Genomic DNA, 18,436 nt, shown 5'->3' on the forward strand with positions numbered 1-18,436 from the left:
TAATCTGATGGTAACCCGACCTCAGATCGATCTTGCTAAAAACACTCGCACCCACCAATTGGTCCATCAAATCATCTATTCTCGGTAGCGGGTATTTGTTCTTAATGGTTACTTTATTCAGCTGTCTATAATCTACGCAAAGCCTCATGCTTCCATCCTTTTTCTTCACTAACAGCACCGGAGCTCCCCACGGCGATACACTTGGTCTGACAAACTTCTTCTCCAGTAAGTCTTCTAATTGCTTCTTTAATTCTGTCAACTCAGATGCGGACATCCTGTACGGTGCCATAGAAACAGGTCTGGTACCAGGTACAAGATCAATCGTAAACTCAATTCCTCTTTCTGGCGGCACATCAGGAATCTCATCGGGAAAAACTTCAGGGAATTCTCTTACCACCGGTAACTCATCGATGGTGTTCTGATTCTCGATTGACAATGTTGCCATCAACGAGAACATCTCTACTTCTTCCTTCAGCAATTGTCGTACCTGCTTAGACGACACTAAGCCAGCTTCTTCTTCTTCGGCAGTTGAAAATCTCACAGTCTTGTTATAACAATTGATGTGAGCATAGTTATATTCTAACCAGTTCATTCCCAAAATTACGTTTAGCCCGGCTAACGGTAAACATACTAAATCAACAGCAAAGTCCCTGCCGAAGATCGACAGCGGACAATTCAAACAAACAAGAGATGTAGTCACAGATCCTTTAGCGGGAACCTCAACTACCATCTCGCCATTCATCGAAGATAGCATAAGACCCAATCTTTCAACACATTCAGCAGCGATAAAACAATGAGTAGCACCAGTATCAATAATAGTAATTAAAGGCATACTATTGATGAAGCAAGTGCCTCTAATGAGTCTGTCCTCAGTGCTTGTCTGAGTACCAGCCAATGCGAACACCTTACCACCAGCTTGTGCCTTCTTGGGTTTCTGACATTGACTTCCAATGTGTCTTCTTCACCGTAATTAAAACAAACCACTTCTTTATGTCTATATTCAGATATCATATGACCAGTCTTGCCACAACGGAAACACTTCTTAACGTCATCAGTGCAGTAAGTACTTTTGTGACCAGCCTTGCCACATTTAAAACACACAATCGGGGCAGGAGCACCTCCCCCACTTGTTCTCTGGCCCGGAGCAGCTCTCTGTTTGCCCTTGCCAGCTGGAGTGTCATAAGGCTTGCCACGTTGCTGATTCTGCCTGCCTCTTCTATCACTGACAATCTTATAGTGAGCAGCATTATCTTCCTCAAAGATTCTGCAGCTGTCTATCAAGTTAGGGAAAACGCGGATCTGCTGATACCCTATAGCCTTATTGATCTCAGAGCGTAACCCATTTTCAAACTTAACGCATTTGGAAAACTCTGCGCCCTCTCCATCATAGTACGGATAAAATTTGGCCAATTCAGTGAACTTAGCAGCATAGTCAGTCACTGACATGTTCCCTTATTTCAATTCATGGAACTCAATTTCCTTCTTACCACGGACGCTCTCCGGATAATACTTTCTCAGAAATTCTCTTCGGAACACATCCCAAGTGATCTCTTCACCTACAGCTTCTAGTCTCTGACGTGTTGCTAGCCACCAGTCGTCAGCTTCGACTGCTAGCATATGCGTCCCATAGCGAACTTTCTGTGCCTGAGTACAATCCATTACACGAAAGATCCTCTCGATCTCTTTCAACCACTCTAAGGCTCCATCAGGGTCATGCTTGCCTTTGAAGACTGGCGGGTTCTCCCTCTGGAAGGTAGCCAAACTACGAGACCCAGCATTCTCACCAGCATTAGGTTGATGTTCCAGAGCTTGAGCCATAGCCTCCAAAGCAGTAGCAATCACAACATCGTTTCTCCCAGCCATTTTAACTAAACACTACAATAGAAACATTGTTAGATGACGAGTTTTAACCATACTCGATTTGTTAGCGACTCAACTACTTGGTCGGACAGACCGACCTGTTCTGATACCAATTGTAACACCCCACTTTCCCATATCGAAAATAACGAATTATAAATACATAAATAATCAGAGTAATGCGAGTAGGATGTCACATCTTCTAAACAATTCACTAAAACATCATTTTATTTTATTGTTCCTCATTAAAATAGAATATTCAATACTGCAGCGGAATTTAAAACAGCTTATTAATTTTCATGGCACCATGGTCTCAACAAATAAATCATATCCACTAAACAGGTGGTCCAACAATAATGTCAAAATCAAGATACATAACAATTTAACATTTTACTGAAAAGAAAACAAAGCACAGCGTATCCCAACATTCCCGTGTTACGTATCAGAGCGACTCCTAAGACTCGATCAGGTAACACTCGACAATCCAAGCACTACTCTGGTACCTGGTTATCTGTACTCCCGAAGAAGCACAGACACAACAACAGAAAAGGGGTGAGAATTACATTCAATAAATACACGGTGAAATATCACATGGTTAAGGAGTAGTATCTACACCACGCATAAACACAATCATAAATAGATTTTCACTCCATCAATTACACCACAACATCGTTACACAACATTTACAGTCAATCAGATGAATGAAAATGCAACTATCAACTCTACATGCATGTGGTACCAATAGAGCATAAGCCCCCAACAATTGCCATTATTTTAGAGGCAATAACAAGGCATAAGCCTTCAACAACGCCAATACAGGCCAACAACAGAGCATAAGCCCTCAACGACATATGTATGCAATATGGACATCCAATCAACACAACCCAACAACACAAGGCTTCAGCCCTCAACTCATTGCCATTTAGGCTATCAACCAACTCAACAACATGCAACTATAATTTCATTTTCTTGAAGTTACATTCACAACAATCAACACAAACTTATCACATTATTCTAGGTCCCAAGCATAACTTTTACAGTCTCTCTACGTTTACCTAAGCCCTACCATTCAAGGAACTCATAAAGGTATTCATCTCACTCAAGGATTAGAAGAAAATCACAAAAATGGAAAATTCTGCACACTAGCGTAACCATACGCGTATAGCTATCCCATACGCGTATGCCCCTTCCCCATACGCGTCTCATACGCGTACCATCAGGATCAGTTTTGCACTAAAAATTCTCCCATACGCGTATCACTCTTCCATACGCGTATGGCCTCCCTTCCATACGCGTTTCACCAGAAGTTGTGCTATGCTGGGACAGGGCTGCGTATCATACGCGTATAGCCCCCTGGGTGTGTCCCTCATACGCGTATGTTCCCAACCCATATGCGTATCATACGCAAACTGACAGGAAAACTGTCTGTCAAAGTCTGCACTCGCACCAGTTCGTTCTCACTCGTTTTCATCACTTCCAGTCTGCGATTTCAGGTCCAAAATATCATATTTTCACCCATTAACTCACTCCCTTCATCTAGATTCACTAACCTATTATACTACATCAGTTTTAACATGATGACAACTCAATTCCTACTCATCAAATTGGACAGTTTCACATTCAGATTCAGTTCCTCTTATGAGCACAACAACAACTCAACCAACACCCAACACCACATCATAATTCATCAATCCAAACAGAATTTCGTCCACAATCATACAATACTCATTAGTCATGAAGAACATCATACAAATCAAATCAATTCACACATCAAAGAGGGAATCAGACATATAAATTATGAATCCTAAAGAGGGAAAGGAACCCTTACTACCCTCTCATGTTGTTATCACCATTTAAAGAACCCATTCTCCCCCCTTACCTTAGGATTGAGCTTTGATCCTTCAACAATGGTGGAAGTCTCCTTTCTCTCTTGCCCTAGCCTCTTTCTCTATTTCTACGTTCTTCACAATTTTTGCCAAAAGAAACTATTCCTTCTAATTTTCTTTATTTTTATTAATCCTTCACTAATCCTTAATTTGCTACTGGGCTTACTACACACCCTCCCAATTACTAACCACTACTTGACCCAAATAACTAATTAATCATTTTACTACTTATAAATAATTACTAAACTAATATAATAATAATTAAAATATCAGTTTAAACACCAAACACACCAAACAACTACGTAATAAAATAAATATCGAAAATCGGGGCGTTACACCATCCACCACATCATTCGACTGGTGGTACAAAAAATCCACATCCGCGTTAGAGATAAGTTGCACGACATAATACATATCCTTAAAGGTTCAAACAAATTCTAAGTACGGTTGAAGGAGTCTCCCGGACTGGGACTGCTTGAAGGAAACCTAGGCCTGAAGACCCTCGATAGTTTGGCGTTGAAGATAAAAAATATGGAAGAACAAGGGCAGGCTGGCGACAATCTTAAGATGTTGGCAAACAAGCTCAAACGGCCGGGTAAACGCCAGCGCGTTTGGGTGAAGTTGAGAGGGCGCCAAGTTTAGCCATTTGAAAAACCCCGCCTGAAAATCAGTGAAGGACATACGCATCCCCGCCTCCTTGAAGGCAAAATCGAACACGGGGAACTGCACGCCTGGGAAAGATGAGGAGATCCTCATGTCTTTATGCGGCTTAAGCACCCCGTAGGAGACTGGGCCCCATCTTCCAAGTCCTTAACAACGTTGAATACGTTTGAGGGATCATCGACGAACCGAGACTTAATTATCATGGGTTCGGGTGCAACCCAATCCAAGCCCTCACCTGTGTTGGCGTTTTCAACACCATTCGTGTCGGGCTGAGTAATTCTTTCGGCCGCCTAAGCCATCTTACATGAAAAGCATGGGAAAATAGTGAATTCGACTTCATCAAATCCACCCTTCCACCGCAAGACAAGTGAAAGGGCGAGGAGGTCCTCGAGGACATGTCCGTGACTCAAGCCCTTGATAGCAAACACGAAAATAAGCCCTACCTAGTGCACCATTAATATCAAGTATTTGGATACTAATATTAATGTGGTACTCTTGTTGTAACAGTCAAACATTGATAATAAAATATGTTAAATAATAAATCTCTCTCTAGATTGATTTATTATTCACAAGTGAAACCTTATAATTATCACATGTTTACCATCATTTGTGTGTATGATATCCGGCCAAACATCAACTGTCCATTGAGCTAATTGATACTTACACGGATAAAACACACAAACAAAAGAAAAACATTTAACATTTATTATAAGAAATCTCCCCAAAAGGAGGTCACTTTGGTGACATTTTATTTTAATAGACTCACTAAAAATGTTAAACTTTGTATAAATTTACAAACCATAGCCAAAACTTTGACAAAATTGTATCAAAGTTGGTGGATTAAACAACTAAGGGGCACGACCATGAAAATCAATACGACATGCTCGTGTTCCAATCTGTGTCTACTTTGTCATGCGAAGCAAAAAAAAATACAGTTATTAATTTTACAAAAAAACCATTATTTTTCAAAAACGACATTAAAGTAGTTAGGGTGACGGTCTGGGCGTCACAGGCCATGATGGTTGTCACCCGCTAAGGACCCATAGCGACTGTCCGTCACTCGACAATGACGGTCGTCATCTGAAAAGGGGTGCCCGTTAACCATTGCTGACGGTCGTCAGTAAAATTTGTGCCTTTCAACGAGCTTCAAACTGTGACGGTTAGCCCGTCACCAAGGGTGACGGCCGTCATCCATTCCTAGACTGCGATTTTCACAGAAAACAACGATAGATCTGAAAAAATTCAAAATTTGCTGAGTTTGATTAAACATCCAACACGAATTTCATGAATACATCATCAATTAAGACAAAAGATATGAATTCCATCATATAAACATTAGTTTTTACACAAATTAGAAGATCAAAGTAAATCCTAATTTTAAAATCCTTATTTCAAAAAATCCCAAAATCAAATTGAAACAAGCATGAGTGACTCTGATACTACTTGTGAAATTTGTTCATTACCGAATGTATCTCTACCCATATAGAAAGCAAGAACATAATCATGATCTAATCTCTTGGAGTTCATATCTTATGAACTCATATCTTTAGAACACAATCTCGAATACAATATGAGAATGAAAGAGGAAGCGTACATGAATTTGCCATTGGAATCGTTGAAGGTTTGCGGGTATGTGATCTTCGACTTTATAGAGTGCCTTGGAGTTTCTTGAGTCACTTCTGATGGGGATGGAGAGAGAACACTTGGTAAACTGTATTGATCGTATTATACAAATGAGGAGTATATATAACTCTCTTAGGGTTACTATATTTTCAATATTCTAATTCGACCCCTCATCAAATTAGAATATTGACTTATGGTATCCATACAATAAGCTTTCATGACATATATGTTCTCAATTATAGGCTTAATGTTAATTAGACCACTATAATTTTTCCAAATTAAATAATGACACTAACACATGTAATATTATATTTGTGACCCAAAATTCTAACAACAGCGATCAAAGATGTAATAATCATGAAGTTTGACATCGACGACGAAACTGAACAACAAAGAAGATAACCCATCATAACGAAACTCAACGATGATGGTGATGACAATAAAAAAAATAACTATGATGACTAAGTTCCATTGTGTTGGTGATGGAAATAAAAACTGAAATGCCGACGATAAAGAAGCTGAAAAAAAGAACAATGTTATAATTTTTTATATTCAAACATTTTGTTTTGTTTTTTTAAATAAATAATATGATATTGTACTAGCATGAAATGAATATTTAAATTGATCCAACAAATCATATAATTAAAAGGTAGAAAATCCACTCTCACAATCAGTTTTTTAAAAACCGGACCGAACCGGCCGGTCGGACCGGTCAGATCGGGAATCGGAGGGGTCACTAGTCTGATCTGATTGCTGGACAAGATATGCTATTGATCCGGTGAGAACCGGCCAAAACCAGAAAAACCGATGAACCGACAATTTTAGAAAATCGGTGGTTCAAATGCATTTTTTTTCCGCACAAAACGACGCCGTTTTCATGATTTTTTATAAAAAATATAATTAAAATATAATTAGACTTTATTCAAATCTTATTTGGAACAACTTTTTTCCTTTTTGCAATTAGACTTGGTTTAAACTTTATTTATATTTATACTTTGTATTATTTGGTTGATCATTATATTTAGAATTTGAATGTAAAAAATAAACATGTGAAATTATGATATTTTAAAATTGTAAAATTTTGTAGGTGTTGTGATATTTTTTAGAGACCAAGTCATCCGATTCGATCCGTTTAATAAATATATAGTATTGTAATATAGACCGGTTTATTCAACCGAGTTATTTGGTTTAATCCGATTTAGTCATGCGGTTCGACCAGTGACCAAATGATTCAACCAATGAACCAGTGACCCAGTACTCTCACTAGTTTAATGACTGGTCCGGTTTTTAAAACACTGTTCACAATAATCTGATTTGCTCATCACATTTTACATATATGATTTGTAATAGTCTTAAGTCAGCATATTAATTTTTCTTTTCCATTAAATTTTTTGTTTTGTTCTTACGGTCATGATTTGGTTAATTCAAATATGTTTCCATGATTCTCTATGTCATAATGATATGGCTCCACTTTATGCAATAAAAAGACTTCCAATAACTTGTTGAGAATGACTTTTTCAATGATTTTGGCTATATTTTTTGCCCACATTTATGTTTTTTGTGGTTTTAAAATTACTTATTAAAAAACCAGTTAATTTCAACCCTTCGGATAATCTCATTTACAATTTAATATACAACATCGTTTTGCCAAATGGACGAAGAAAAAACTACAACTACAATATTTAGACCCCCCAATTTTAAAAATACTCTTTCAATTACATTATCACCAATCAACTATATCTCTCTTAAGATATTGATAAAGTGTTTATGTGTTCACAAAATATATTTTAAATTTGATGAGGTTAATATTGAGTAATTGTTTGCTTTGTTGAAAAGAAAAGTATATAAACATGTGATGATCACATTGGTCAAGGAAAAATCCTTTTCTTGGATTGAATATACATTTATCTGTGCTTTCAAAATCTTTATTTGGCTTTTAAGCTTACTTGGTAGCCACGTTCTTGAATAAATCCATGGACATGTCGACACGTGTACTCACAATGTTCCTCAAGATTTCCAAATCACTTTTGCCGGCAACAATTACATCATATTTTTTAATATATAAAAATTAATTACTACAATTATTACATTATTACCAACTAAAAATATATTAGAAGTCTAATTTTATATTTTAAATGGTAATTATCGTCTCATTAACTTTCAGATCTCAAACTAATTTGAATGTTTTGAATATTTTAATAATTACTTTAACCATCATCATCATTATTATTATTATTATTATTATTATTATTATTATTATTATTATTATTATTATTATGACTACGGCTACCTATACTAAATATATTAAAATTAATGTGTTTTCAATACAACTCTAAATTTCAAAGTAAATAAATAAAAAAGATGTATATTTTTTTCATTTTTATATTATCAGAAGCGTGAGAAAAATTGAAAAACTTTATTTTTCATTCTTCATATCCTTTGCAAAACATTGTACAACTTTTCTTTTAAATCCGTTATTTCCATTTTTATGTTTCTGGTAAGTCGTTTTCATTTTTCGCAATCGATCACACCAATTGGAATCAGGAATGACAATGAGTAGGATTTGGGCAGGATACTATAGTACTCGTCTCCATACCTGCATTTCCCGAGCCCATACCCGTTTGGGCATCAACGTTTGTATCCGTACTCGTACCCTATGGGTACCTAAGTACCCATATCCAACCCTGTTTACCTGCATTTCTAATAAAAATAGTCGATCAATCATAATTTATCATGTTATTTAAATCTTTTCAACAACATTAAAAAATTTCAAGGATGTTATTGTTGTTTTAAGAAACAAATAAACATTTATATTAAAACGTGTACAAGTTTAATAGTGATCAATTTAATAAAATTGATAAATTAACATGTGTACATAATAATAAAATTTAAAAAATATAAATATATATTGTGCGGGTATGGGGCGGGTTGGATACTAAGGTACATGTACCTGTGTCCATACGCGCTTACTTTATTGGGTAATTACTCAAGCCCGTGCCCGTACCTATTTTTACGGGTTTTTACCATACCCATTGTGGATATTTTTTAGGGTACCCATTAGGGATGAGTAAAATTGCCATCTATACTTGGAACTCCATATACTAAGATTCGCGTTCACGACATCGTCATCTCCATATTCGCGTTCACGTTTAGTATCTCTCTTGACTGATCGTCATCTCCATCCTTCAATCTCCAATATTTGAAAGAAATTGTTTTTTTGTAGCATCACGACATCACAGGTCACCTGTTCCAGTAACAATGTTGGTGAAAATGATTCTTAATACAAGTTTGGATATTTTGTTATGTGACATATACATGATAGTGTTAAAAATTGGTGAATGAATATGGTACAGATTGTGTGTTCACCGTCTGGGAAGGTATTAAATTAGTTTTGTTTGTTTATGTATAATTATTTAATTTAAGGTCTTAATCGTTGAAAATTCATTTTTGTTTACTAATGTTGAATTTTAGTAATAATATATGTACCAAATTTAATGTTTATCTTATTATCTTATTTTGCAATTGATTATAACTTTACTTCTTTTCCCTAACATTATTTCATGATGGGGTGAAAGAATGATGTTGCTACCAAAAAATGAGTCCTGATTTTAGATTGTATTTGGAAATTCTAGGTTAAGTTCTCCTGAAGATGCTTTTGATATTTATGTTGAATGTTGGTTTCTTTACTCTGTTATAAGCCGTAGTGTCCATTTTCATTATTATTGCTGAGTAACATTCTGCTGGTTCATTTGTAGGAAACACAGTTATGGCATGCACAACGTGCATTTCTCTTCAAGCTTAATAATCCAGATTATTATTGAAGGTAGGGAGGTGAGCATTATTGGCAGTTGTTGCCGAAGAGAGATCTGTTTTCACTTATCTTTATAATAATGAGTTACTGTTGTGTTTAGGAGAGGAAAGTTTGCTTTGGGTTTGTTTCTATGAAGGAAGATATTTTTCTTCTTCCTTTGATTTTATTTCCAGTGTGATTTATGATTTGTTGCATTATGTTTTTTATTCAGATTCCATGTTGCTTTATTTCATGTATGTATAAGCATACCATCTGTTTGATAAAATATTGCAGAGGATTCTCACCAACAATATCATAACTTATAAGGTTTGTCTTATAGTTCTTCATGGAAGGTAAATTTACGATTTATATTTTTGACGATTTGATGAAGATTTATCCATGTATTTTACTAATTATAATAAAATGATGCAATCTTATAGGATATTGAACATCGCGATCCAGGTTTTTCGACAATTTCATTCAATGTATCTTAAAACTTTTGCACCTCATTGCTACTCTTTTTTTACCCGTTTTCAATTAACTTTTCTTTCTTTCATTTCGCGTCTATGAGATATTATTATCACTTTTGTAGGAGTTTCTATTATCTAATTGTGTTTGTGACAGCTAAAGTATAGTTTTGGTTTAACCAAGCTATGTAAAAATATTATTGATGTTGAAATTTATTGACAAGTACATCTTTCTATGTGTACATATATTATATTACTCGAAAAATCAAGCTCACTTGTTAAGCCTTTGTCAAGTTTGAATATGTTAACGTTAAAGATCTCATCTTTTTTATAACATTTTATTTTGAACCATATGATGTTTTTTGTTTAGATTAAATAATTATGGTCAATTTGTGGAGTTCTTGAAATTCATAGCACTTATATAGTTGGAACAATGCCAGCAGCAACTTTCCAAGGGCGCAAGAAAATGACTCTGACCTAGGGATTGTCATCAAGAACTTACATGAGTTTTAATTTGGATAAATGTGTATTTTTTGAGATAAATGCGTTGTTAATAATAATTAGTTAATAAATATATTCTATAATTAGTTTTATGATTCTCAAAATATACTGCACACACTTTTTTTTGACAAGAACAAACTTAACTGATATCATTACTCAAACCAAATTCAATACAAGGAGGTAAATTACTCAAGAGACTGTGTCTAGACCAAGAATTGGCCGCCTTAGCTAACGTATGGGCAACCGAATTCGCTTAGCGCTTAATGAACTTTACATCAAAGTTCGGAAACATAAGTAACATATTCTAAATAGTCTTAATAATAACAATAAATTCCGAATTACCAACATGAGGCACATGAATAGCCTTAGTAACATATTGACAATCACTTTCAAAAATGATGTGGGATAACTGGAGAGATATTGCATTCTGAATTGCTTTCTTTAAGGCGGTAGCTTCAGCTTCGATGACAGATAGAAGACCCACATCCTAAGACACTCATGCTGAAATAAATCTTCCCAAATGCTCCCTAAAACACCACCCTCTATTTGTTGTTCCACACACATTATTGAAACCTGCGTCAACATTACATTTCAGTTGGTTACCCGAAGGAGGAATCCAGCAAGCTGAATGATTATTAACTACTACCAGATTATGATCATCTCTAGCTAAAAACCAGTCATACCAATTATGATAAGCTTGTAACCCGATCTTCAAAGCATCATCCCAGGTATCTTCCCGTACCACATTATTTCTACTTCTCCAAAGAGTCTCAAGCAAAACTGCAAAATGACCCGCATCTCTACGATCCTCGCGACTACAAACATAAAAAAAGGGACTTAGCATCATGGAAGGTATGCAACCGAGGATCTATAATAGATAACAAACCTGTTGTCCGCCAACTATGAATGATGGAAATGCATCCGAAAAAAGCATGCCACTCATCTTCGACCTCTAAATCACACCAAGGGCACACAGACAGACATTGAACATGTCGTTGTTGTAGTTGTGATCGCGTCGGGAGGCAGCCCTACAAATCCTCCATAAGAGATGTTTAGCTCTAGGTGGAGCATAAATACTCCAAATGTTTTTCCAATTACCCCCAACGTCATAATACCGGTTGCTACTTTGAACCCCTTTCCAAAGCTTTTAACCCGATTTCACACTATACTCACCATTTTGCTCTTCTTGCCAAATCAACCTATCCTCCCTCACATCATCTACTGCACACACTTATATATCCTCAATTCCAAAACACAAATCATGCATTCATTGCAAAATAAAAGACCTAATTGTAATCGAATTTTTTTATGTTGTTGTGTTGCGAAAAAAGTGAAAATAATAAAATTTAATTATAATTGATTTTTTTAAAATTTGTTTTGTCATATCAAATTTAAAACTAATAAATTTGTATTAATACAAATTATTGTTATTTAATGCGTTTGTTTTATAAATGAAAGTAAACGTTAAAGAAAAATAAAGAAATAAAAATACAGTTTTTAATATGTTGTTGTAGTTATTAAAGGGTTTAATTCTATGCCTTTTTCTACGTTCAAAATTTTTAGTTTTTATTTAATCATTATATGTAAATTGTCAACAGACATTGCTTCCTAAAATATAAAACTTATATATATATATATATATATATATATATATATATAATATATATATATATATATATATATATATATATATATATATATATATATATATATATATATATATATATATATAGGGAGCGTATCCGGTAAGAACTGATATCTTTTATGAGAAATGAGAACTATTGATATCAACCGTCAGATTTAATTAATGTTTAAGATTTATTGATTCCATATTAAGAACACCTTACTGAATTTTTATTAATTATGATCGATATTTTAAAATTCCATAAATAAAATATCTTTTAAAAAGAATATTTTTATTTTTTAATTATTAAAATATTATCAAAATAAGAGAATCTTTTTTAGAATTATTATGCTTAATATTTAAATGTTGTCGCAATTTTTTTACTAATACTATTATTACTTGGAATTAATAAATCTTATGAGTGATAAATAAGATTATAATTTATGTGCTTTTTTTTATCAAATAAAATTAAAATATTGGTGATAAATATATTTTAATCTTATGAATGAATAAATAATATTTTAATCATATTTATCACTCATAATATTTATTAGTTCCATACAAGTAGTACAGTATTGTCTTTTTATCTGTTATGCTCAGAATTTAAATTTTTCATCAAAAATATATTATTTCCGAAATTTATTTCTTGCTTTAATTATTAAAATTTTAACACAATAATATAATTTATTTTAAATATTGATGATCGTTAAAATTTCAAAAAAAAATTACCGTGCTTACAAATTAATAATTCAACCAAATCTATATATATATCTAATAATTTTAGATTCTTAATACTTTTAATCAAATTAAAATATATTTGATAAATCAAAAATGTGTTTTAATTTAAAATAATTGCAATAATAAATTGCAAAAACAAAATATTCCGAACTTTAAAATAAAAAAATCAACCAAATTAAAATATAAGTAATAATTTCGTTTTCTTCAATATTTTTTATCAAATAAAAATATTAAAAATAAAATTAAAATATAAGTAATAAATTTCATTTTCTCCCGTATAGAATTCAAAAGAAAAAATTAAATCATCCGAATCAAAATATAAGTAATAAACTTACATTCTTAAATTTTTTTAATTAAAGGAAAATATAAGTGCCAAATTAATAATAAGTTATATTTATAATTTTGTGAAGAATAAAATTATATGAATTCTAAAGTATAAATTAAATTTTATATTCATAGTATTATTCAAAATGAAATAGTTAACAAATCAATATCAATTATGAAGAATAAGTTTTTTTTAATTATAAATAAAATAAATATATTTCATTCAAAATTAAAATGGAGTTAGAATAATAGTGAAAATAAAAAAATTATTGTGATTACATTTGAATATTAAGCATAATAATTCTTATAATGATTATCTCATTTTGAGAATATTATAATAATTAAAAAAATAAAAATATTTTTGAAAAAATATTTTATTTATGGAATTTTTAAATATTGATCATAATGGATAAAAATTCAATAAGGTATTCTTAATATGAAATCAATAAATCTTAAACGTTAATTAAATCTGACGGCTGATATTAATAGTTCTCATTTCTCATAATAGTATCAGTTCTCACTGTATACGCTCCCATATATATGTCGTATCATATGAGATTGTCATTTTTATATGAGAACATGAGAATGAATCTGAACCATTAAATTTTAAAATAAATGGTGGAGATTATATATCGATATTTTTTTTCTCATCAATCATTTATTTTAATAATGGAAGATATATATATATATATATATATATATATATATATATATATATATATATATATATATATATATATATATATATATATATATATATATATATATATATATATATATATATATATATATATATATATATATATGCCGTATCATATGAGAATGCCATTTTTATATGAGAACATGAGAATGAATCTGAACCATTAAATTTTAAAATAAATAGTGGTGATTATATATTGATATTTTTTTCTCATCAATCATTTATTTTAATAATGGAAGAGAGATAAAAAAATATTTCTTCCTAATCTCCACCATTTATTTTAAAATCTAATGGTTCAGATTTATTCTCATATTTTCATATAAAAATGTCATTCTCATATGATACGTCATCATATATATATATATATATATATATATATATATATATATATATATATATATATATATATATATATATATATATATATATATATATATATATATATATATAGGGAGCGTATACAGTGAGAACTGATACTATTATGAGAAATGAGAACTATTAATATCAGCCGTCAGATTTAATTAACGTTTAATGGTTCAGATTCATTCTCATGTTCTCATATAAAAATGACAATCTCATATGATACGACATATATATATATATATATATATATATATATATATATATATATATATATATATATATATATATATATATATAACATTTTTATTGGTTTTTTATTTTTAATTAAAAATAATGTGATATCAAGAAATATAATGTGATATTTTATCCTAATTAAACACAAAGATACAATTAAATTCTTATATGGGTAGATTTTTTTGTTTTGTTTTATCACCCGGTATAGTCCGGTTAGATTTTTTTGTATTGTTTTATCACAATCGATATAATTCGGTTCGTAGGTTAGTTATGACATTAAGTGGTTTTACTCCCCTCTCAATCGTAGTTGCGGGGGATCGAACCATGATTCTCTCTACTAAGTCCAGCGACAATCCCAACTTAATCTTGACGATTAGTATCGATGTCTATATAGGTAGATTTGATTATACCATGTATGATTCATTATGGATAATGTGTTTAATCTGTTTAATGTGTTTAATGTGTTTAATGTGATTTTAAATCCTAATTTATAACTTTAATTATTTAAAGATGTTCTGCCTATTCGTTAAACAATCAAAATTATAATAATCATTCAACATTATGAATTTATAGTATAGAGTTAAACATTCGCATTAATAACCTAAGTAATGCAAGATCAGTAACAATATTTCATGTATAATAACATAAATTATTCATACATACTCACATTAAGTTGTTAGAAAAATAATTTTAATATGTACTTATAAATTATTTAACATAATATTGCATCATTAAGCTGTTAGAAAAATAATTTTAATACGTATAAATTTATTAAACATACCACATGTTACAGTATATAAACACATTAAAAAATAACGAAACAGGATTTGCAAATAAACATACAATTAAATTTAAAGGAAAGTCAATAATAAATATAAGAGTTGTAGTGCAACGATAAAAGCTTAAGGATGTATCAAGGTGGTAACGGGTACAAGTCTAATGAGCCTAATTTTTCATTTTTACTTAAATTACAAAAAATTGTCATCGTCTTCAACTTTCAGCCGGATTACTTTGACCCGGTTCATACTCGCAAAAACCAACATCAAAACCAAATAATTTTAGGCCAATTTAAACATCAAAGACTATAGTTAATTTCCCAAAAACAACATATAAATCGGTTCCAATATGTTTATGATGTTATTTTCGATTAAAAGGCTTAAAATCAAAATACCCAAGAAATTAAAAATTTTCAAAAGAAACTTGAAATGATTTAGTAAGGCAGAGGTATAAACTAACACTTTGATATCAAATGATAGAAATACTAATTGATTTTAACATGTTATACATCATAAACAACACATTTAAATTAGTAAAAGCAAATTGAAAGACTAACATTCCACCATTGTTGTTTTGAAATAGAGCTTCTTGTTGCAACAATCGTTCTGTTTTACTATTTCAAACATTTACGGACTCAAACTCTATGTTGTAATTTATGAAGAGAGGAAATAAGTTTTAGTAACCATGAAATAAGTAAATCTGTTCTCAATATATAGTCTTGCCCATCACAAGGTCTTTTTAGCGTGTAACACTCTTGGAGCAGTTACAGATATCATGGGTTGAATGGAAATAAGAGTGGACCAATTCAGTGAGTTTTTCCTAATTCAAAATATCTACTTTATGTTAAAGGAAAAATAGGGAATAAACTACTAACGTGTCTATCTTTTAGTCTGTCAAATGGTCTTTGTTTGGACGATAGTATAAGACACCAAAGGAACTGTGTCTAATTTGTGTAGAAGAAAGTTTCAACGGTGTTGGTTAGGGAACAACTTTAGGTCGAACTGAAGAGAAATGATTTATGAGGAAATCAATTTTTCAAGAATAATATGGATTATGCAAGCATGACTAGAGATTCCTACATTCATTTGATAAACCTTATTGTGATGATAAAGAGACGGGTGAAGTGGAAATATAAGAAAGACACTTGGAGTCTACTCAAGACTACGAATTTTGAAGAAGCACACTCCATTCATGTTCTATTTTGTTTATAAATCGCTATTGTCTTTGTCTTTGTCTTACTCTTTACTAACATGTAATGTTGTTTTGCAACTGCCATGTCTTTGCCGAAAATTTTAAAAAAGTTTTAGTATAATAAAGTTGGCTCTAGTTCACAAGAACTATCATTTCATGTTCCTTCGATTTCTACTATAACGTCTTTTAAGCCATGAAATACCTTATGATTTTGTTTGGGAGTTTGGAGGGGAAGGGAAGGGAGGGTTTCGATAAATAATTTAAAAAAAATAAAATATAGAGAAAATCTTTGACATTTTTTTAAAAAAAGTTTTTGTATGGAATAATAAAAAATGCTTATCATTACCATACTGGTAAAAAAATAGAGGTGTGTGTGGTATCTCTACACGGGTAGAGGATACTTAGAAGCCTTAGTAAATGAGGATGGTTAAGGCTTTCATACGGTGGCGAGAGGTCCTGGTTGATCATGTTTATGGTGGTAAGAGAGACCAACTCATGTGAGGTGAGAGACTATGTCTTTCTCCTATTAGTGGAGAGGTATCTATAAAGGCTTTTGGGCCTAAGGTTTAATAAATCCTAAGAATTGGTAACCACTCCCCCTTGACTGGGGGAGACTGTTGACCACCTATTTTCAAGGGAGATGTGGTATGACTCGTTCTCGTATAACTAGTGGGAAGATAACAATGTTAAACATGTCATTTGTTCTAAAGGCGAGACTCCATACTTCATAAAGGTGGCGCCCGGACAATGCCTCATGACGTCGCTCCTATTTGGGACTCTCACAAATATAACACTACAATTATCATATTTTAAATTTTTTTAATACTATAACAACATAAATTATATTTGAGCAATTTTTTTAAGCCTTTCAAGACCTTCCAAACTCCTCTTACAATACAATTTTTTAATTATTTAAAATTAGGAGGGTTTTGGTTTTTGAATAAAAATGAATCTCCAAAACCCTCTCCACATAAATCCTTCTATTCTTTTCACTCTAAACTCCCAAATAAAGCCTAGAGGGTCATTAATCACGATCAGAGTGTGAATCCACTTGCCTGGGACCTTATTTCCTAAAAGAGGAACACTTATAAATTTGGCTTTTCTCTTGAAAGAACTACCAATCCCTTTCAAAATAGGAGTAATCTTTGTTCTTGGGGTTGCCTCCCTCCCTTCAACCCATTGGGGCTCTTCGTGTTATCGTTCTAAAGATTAATGTCAAAAGAATGGTTGATCTTAAGCCATTATGTTATTAGGCGGAGATGGTGGAATGTGTTCCTTATCATAATATGTTAGCTTTCATTTGTGTTATGTTTATTGCGGACATGGATTTCCCTTCAACAAAAAAACGTCTTCGAACTTACTTTGCCAATGTCCAACGAGAGGTTAATGTCCAAGTTGCTCGAGTTAAAAGTATTATGACCATTATTGCTGATAAGGATACAAAAAATCATTATAGTTGTTGACCTACAAACTGGTCTTTCCAAGGCACGACGAAGCCTTGAGTCATATTAGACGGAGGTAGAAGATTTGCAACACTGAATCCGTTTACAAATTAATGAAAAACTAATTATCTGTTCCTAGTTATTTGACCTTTCTTAAGATAAGGCAATTGAGAACAACAGGAAAAGACTAGGTTGACAAAAGGAGAGTGAGAGCGGTTGATTGAAGAAAAGGAATGACTAATACAACATCCCTAAC

General features: G+C 32.2%; 1 protein-coding gene across 1 annotated transcript; it reads right to left on the bottom strand.

The window, feature by feature from the left end:
• Window positions 1-1,452: 1,452 nt before the first annotated feature.
• Window positions 1,453-1,863, bottom strand: LOC131645009 (uncharacterized). Its single transcript, XM_058915671.1, has one exon. The coding sequence runs from the start codon at window positions 1,861-1,863 to the stop codon at window positions 1,453-1,455; it is 411 nt and encodes a 136-aa protein (XP_058771654.1).
• Between the last annotated feature and the right edge of the window lie 16,573 nt (window positions 1,864-18,436).

This window comes from Vicia villosa, linkage group LG1, assembly GCF_029867415.1.
Source record: "Vicia villosa cultivar HV-30 ecotype Madison, WI linkage group LG1, Vvil1.0, whole genome shotgun sequence".
In the NCBI taxonomy this organism is placed as follows: domain Eukaryota; kingdom Viridiplantae; phylum Streptophyta; class Magnoliopsida; order Fabales; family Fabaceae; genus Vicia; species Vicia villosa.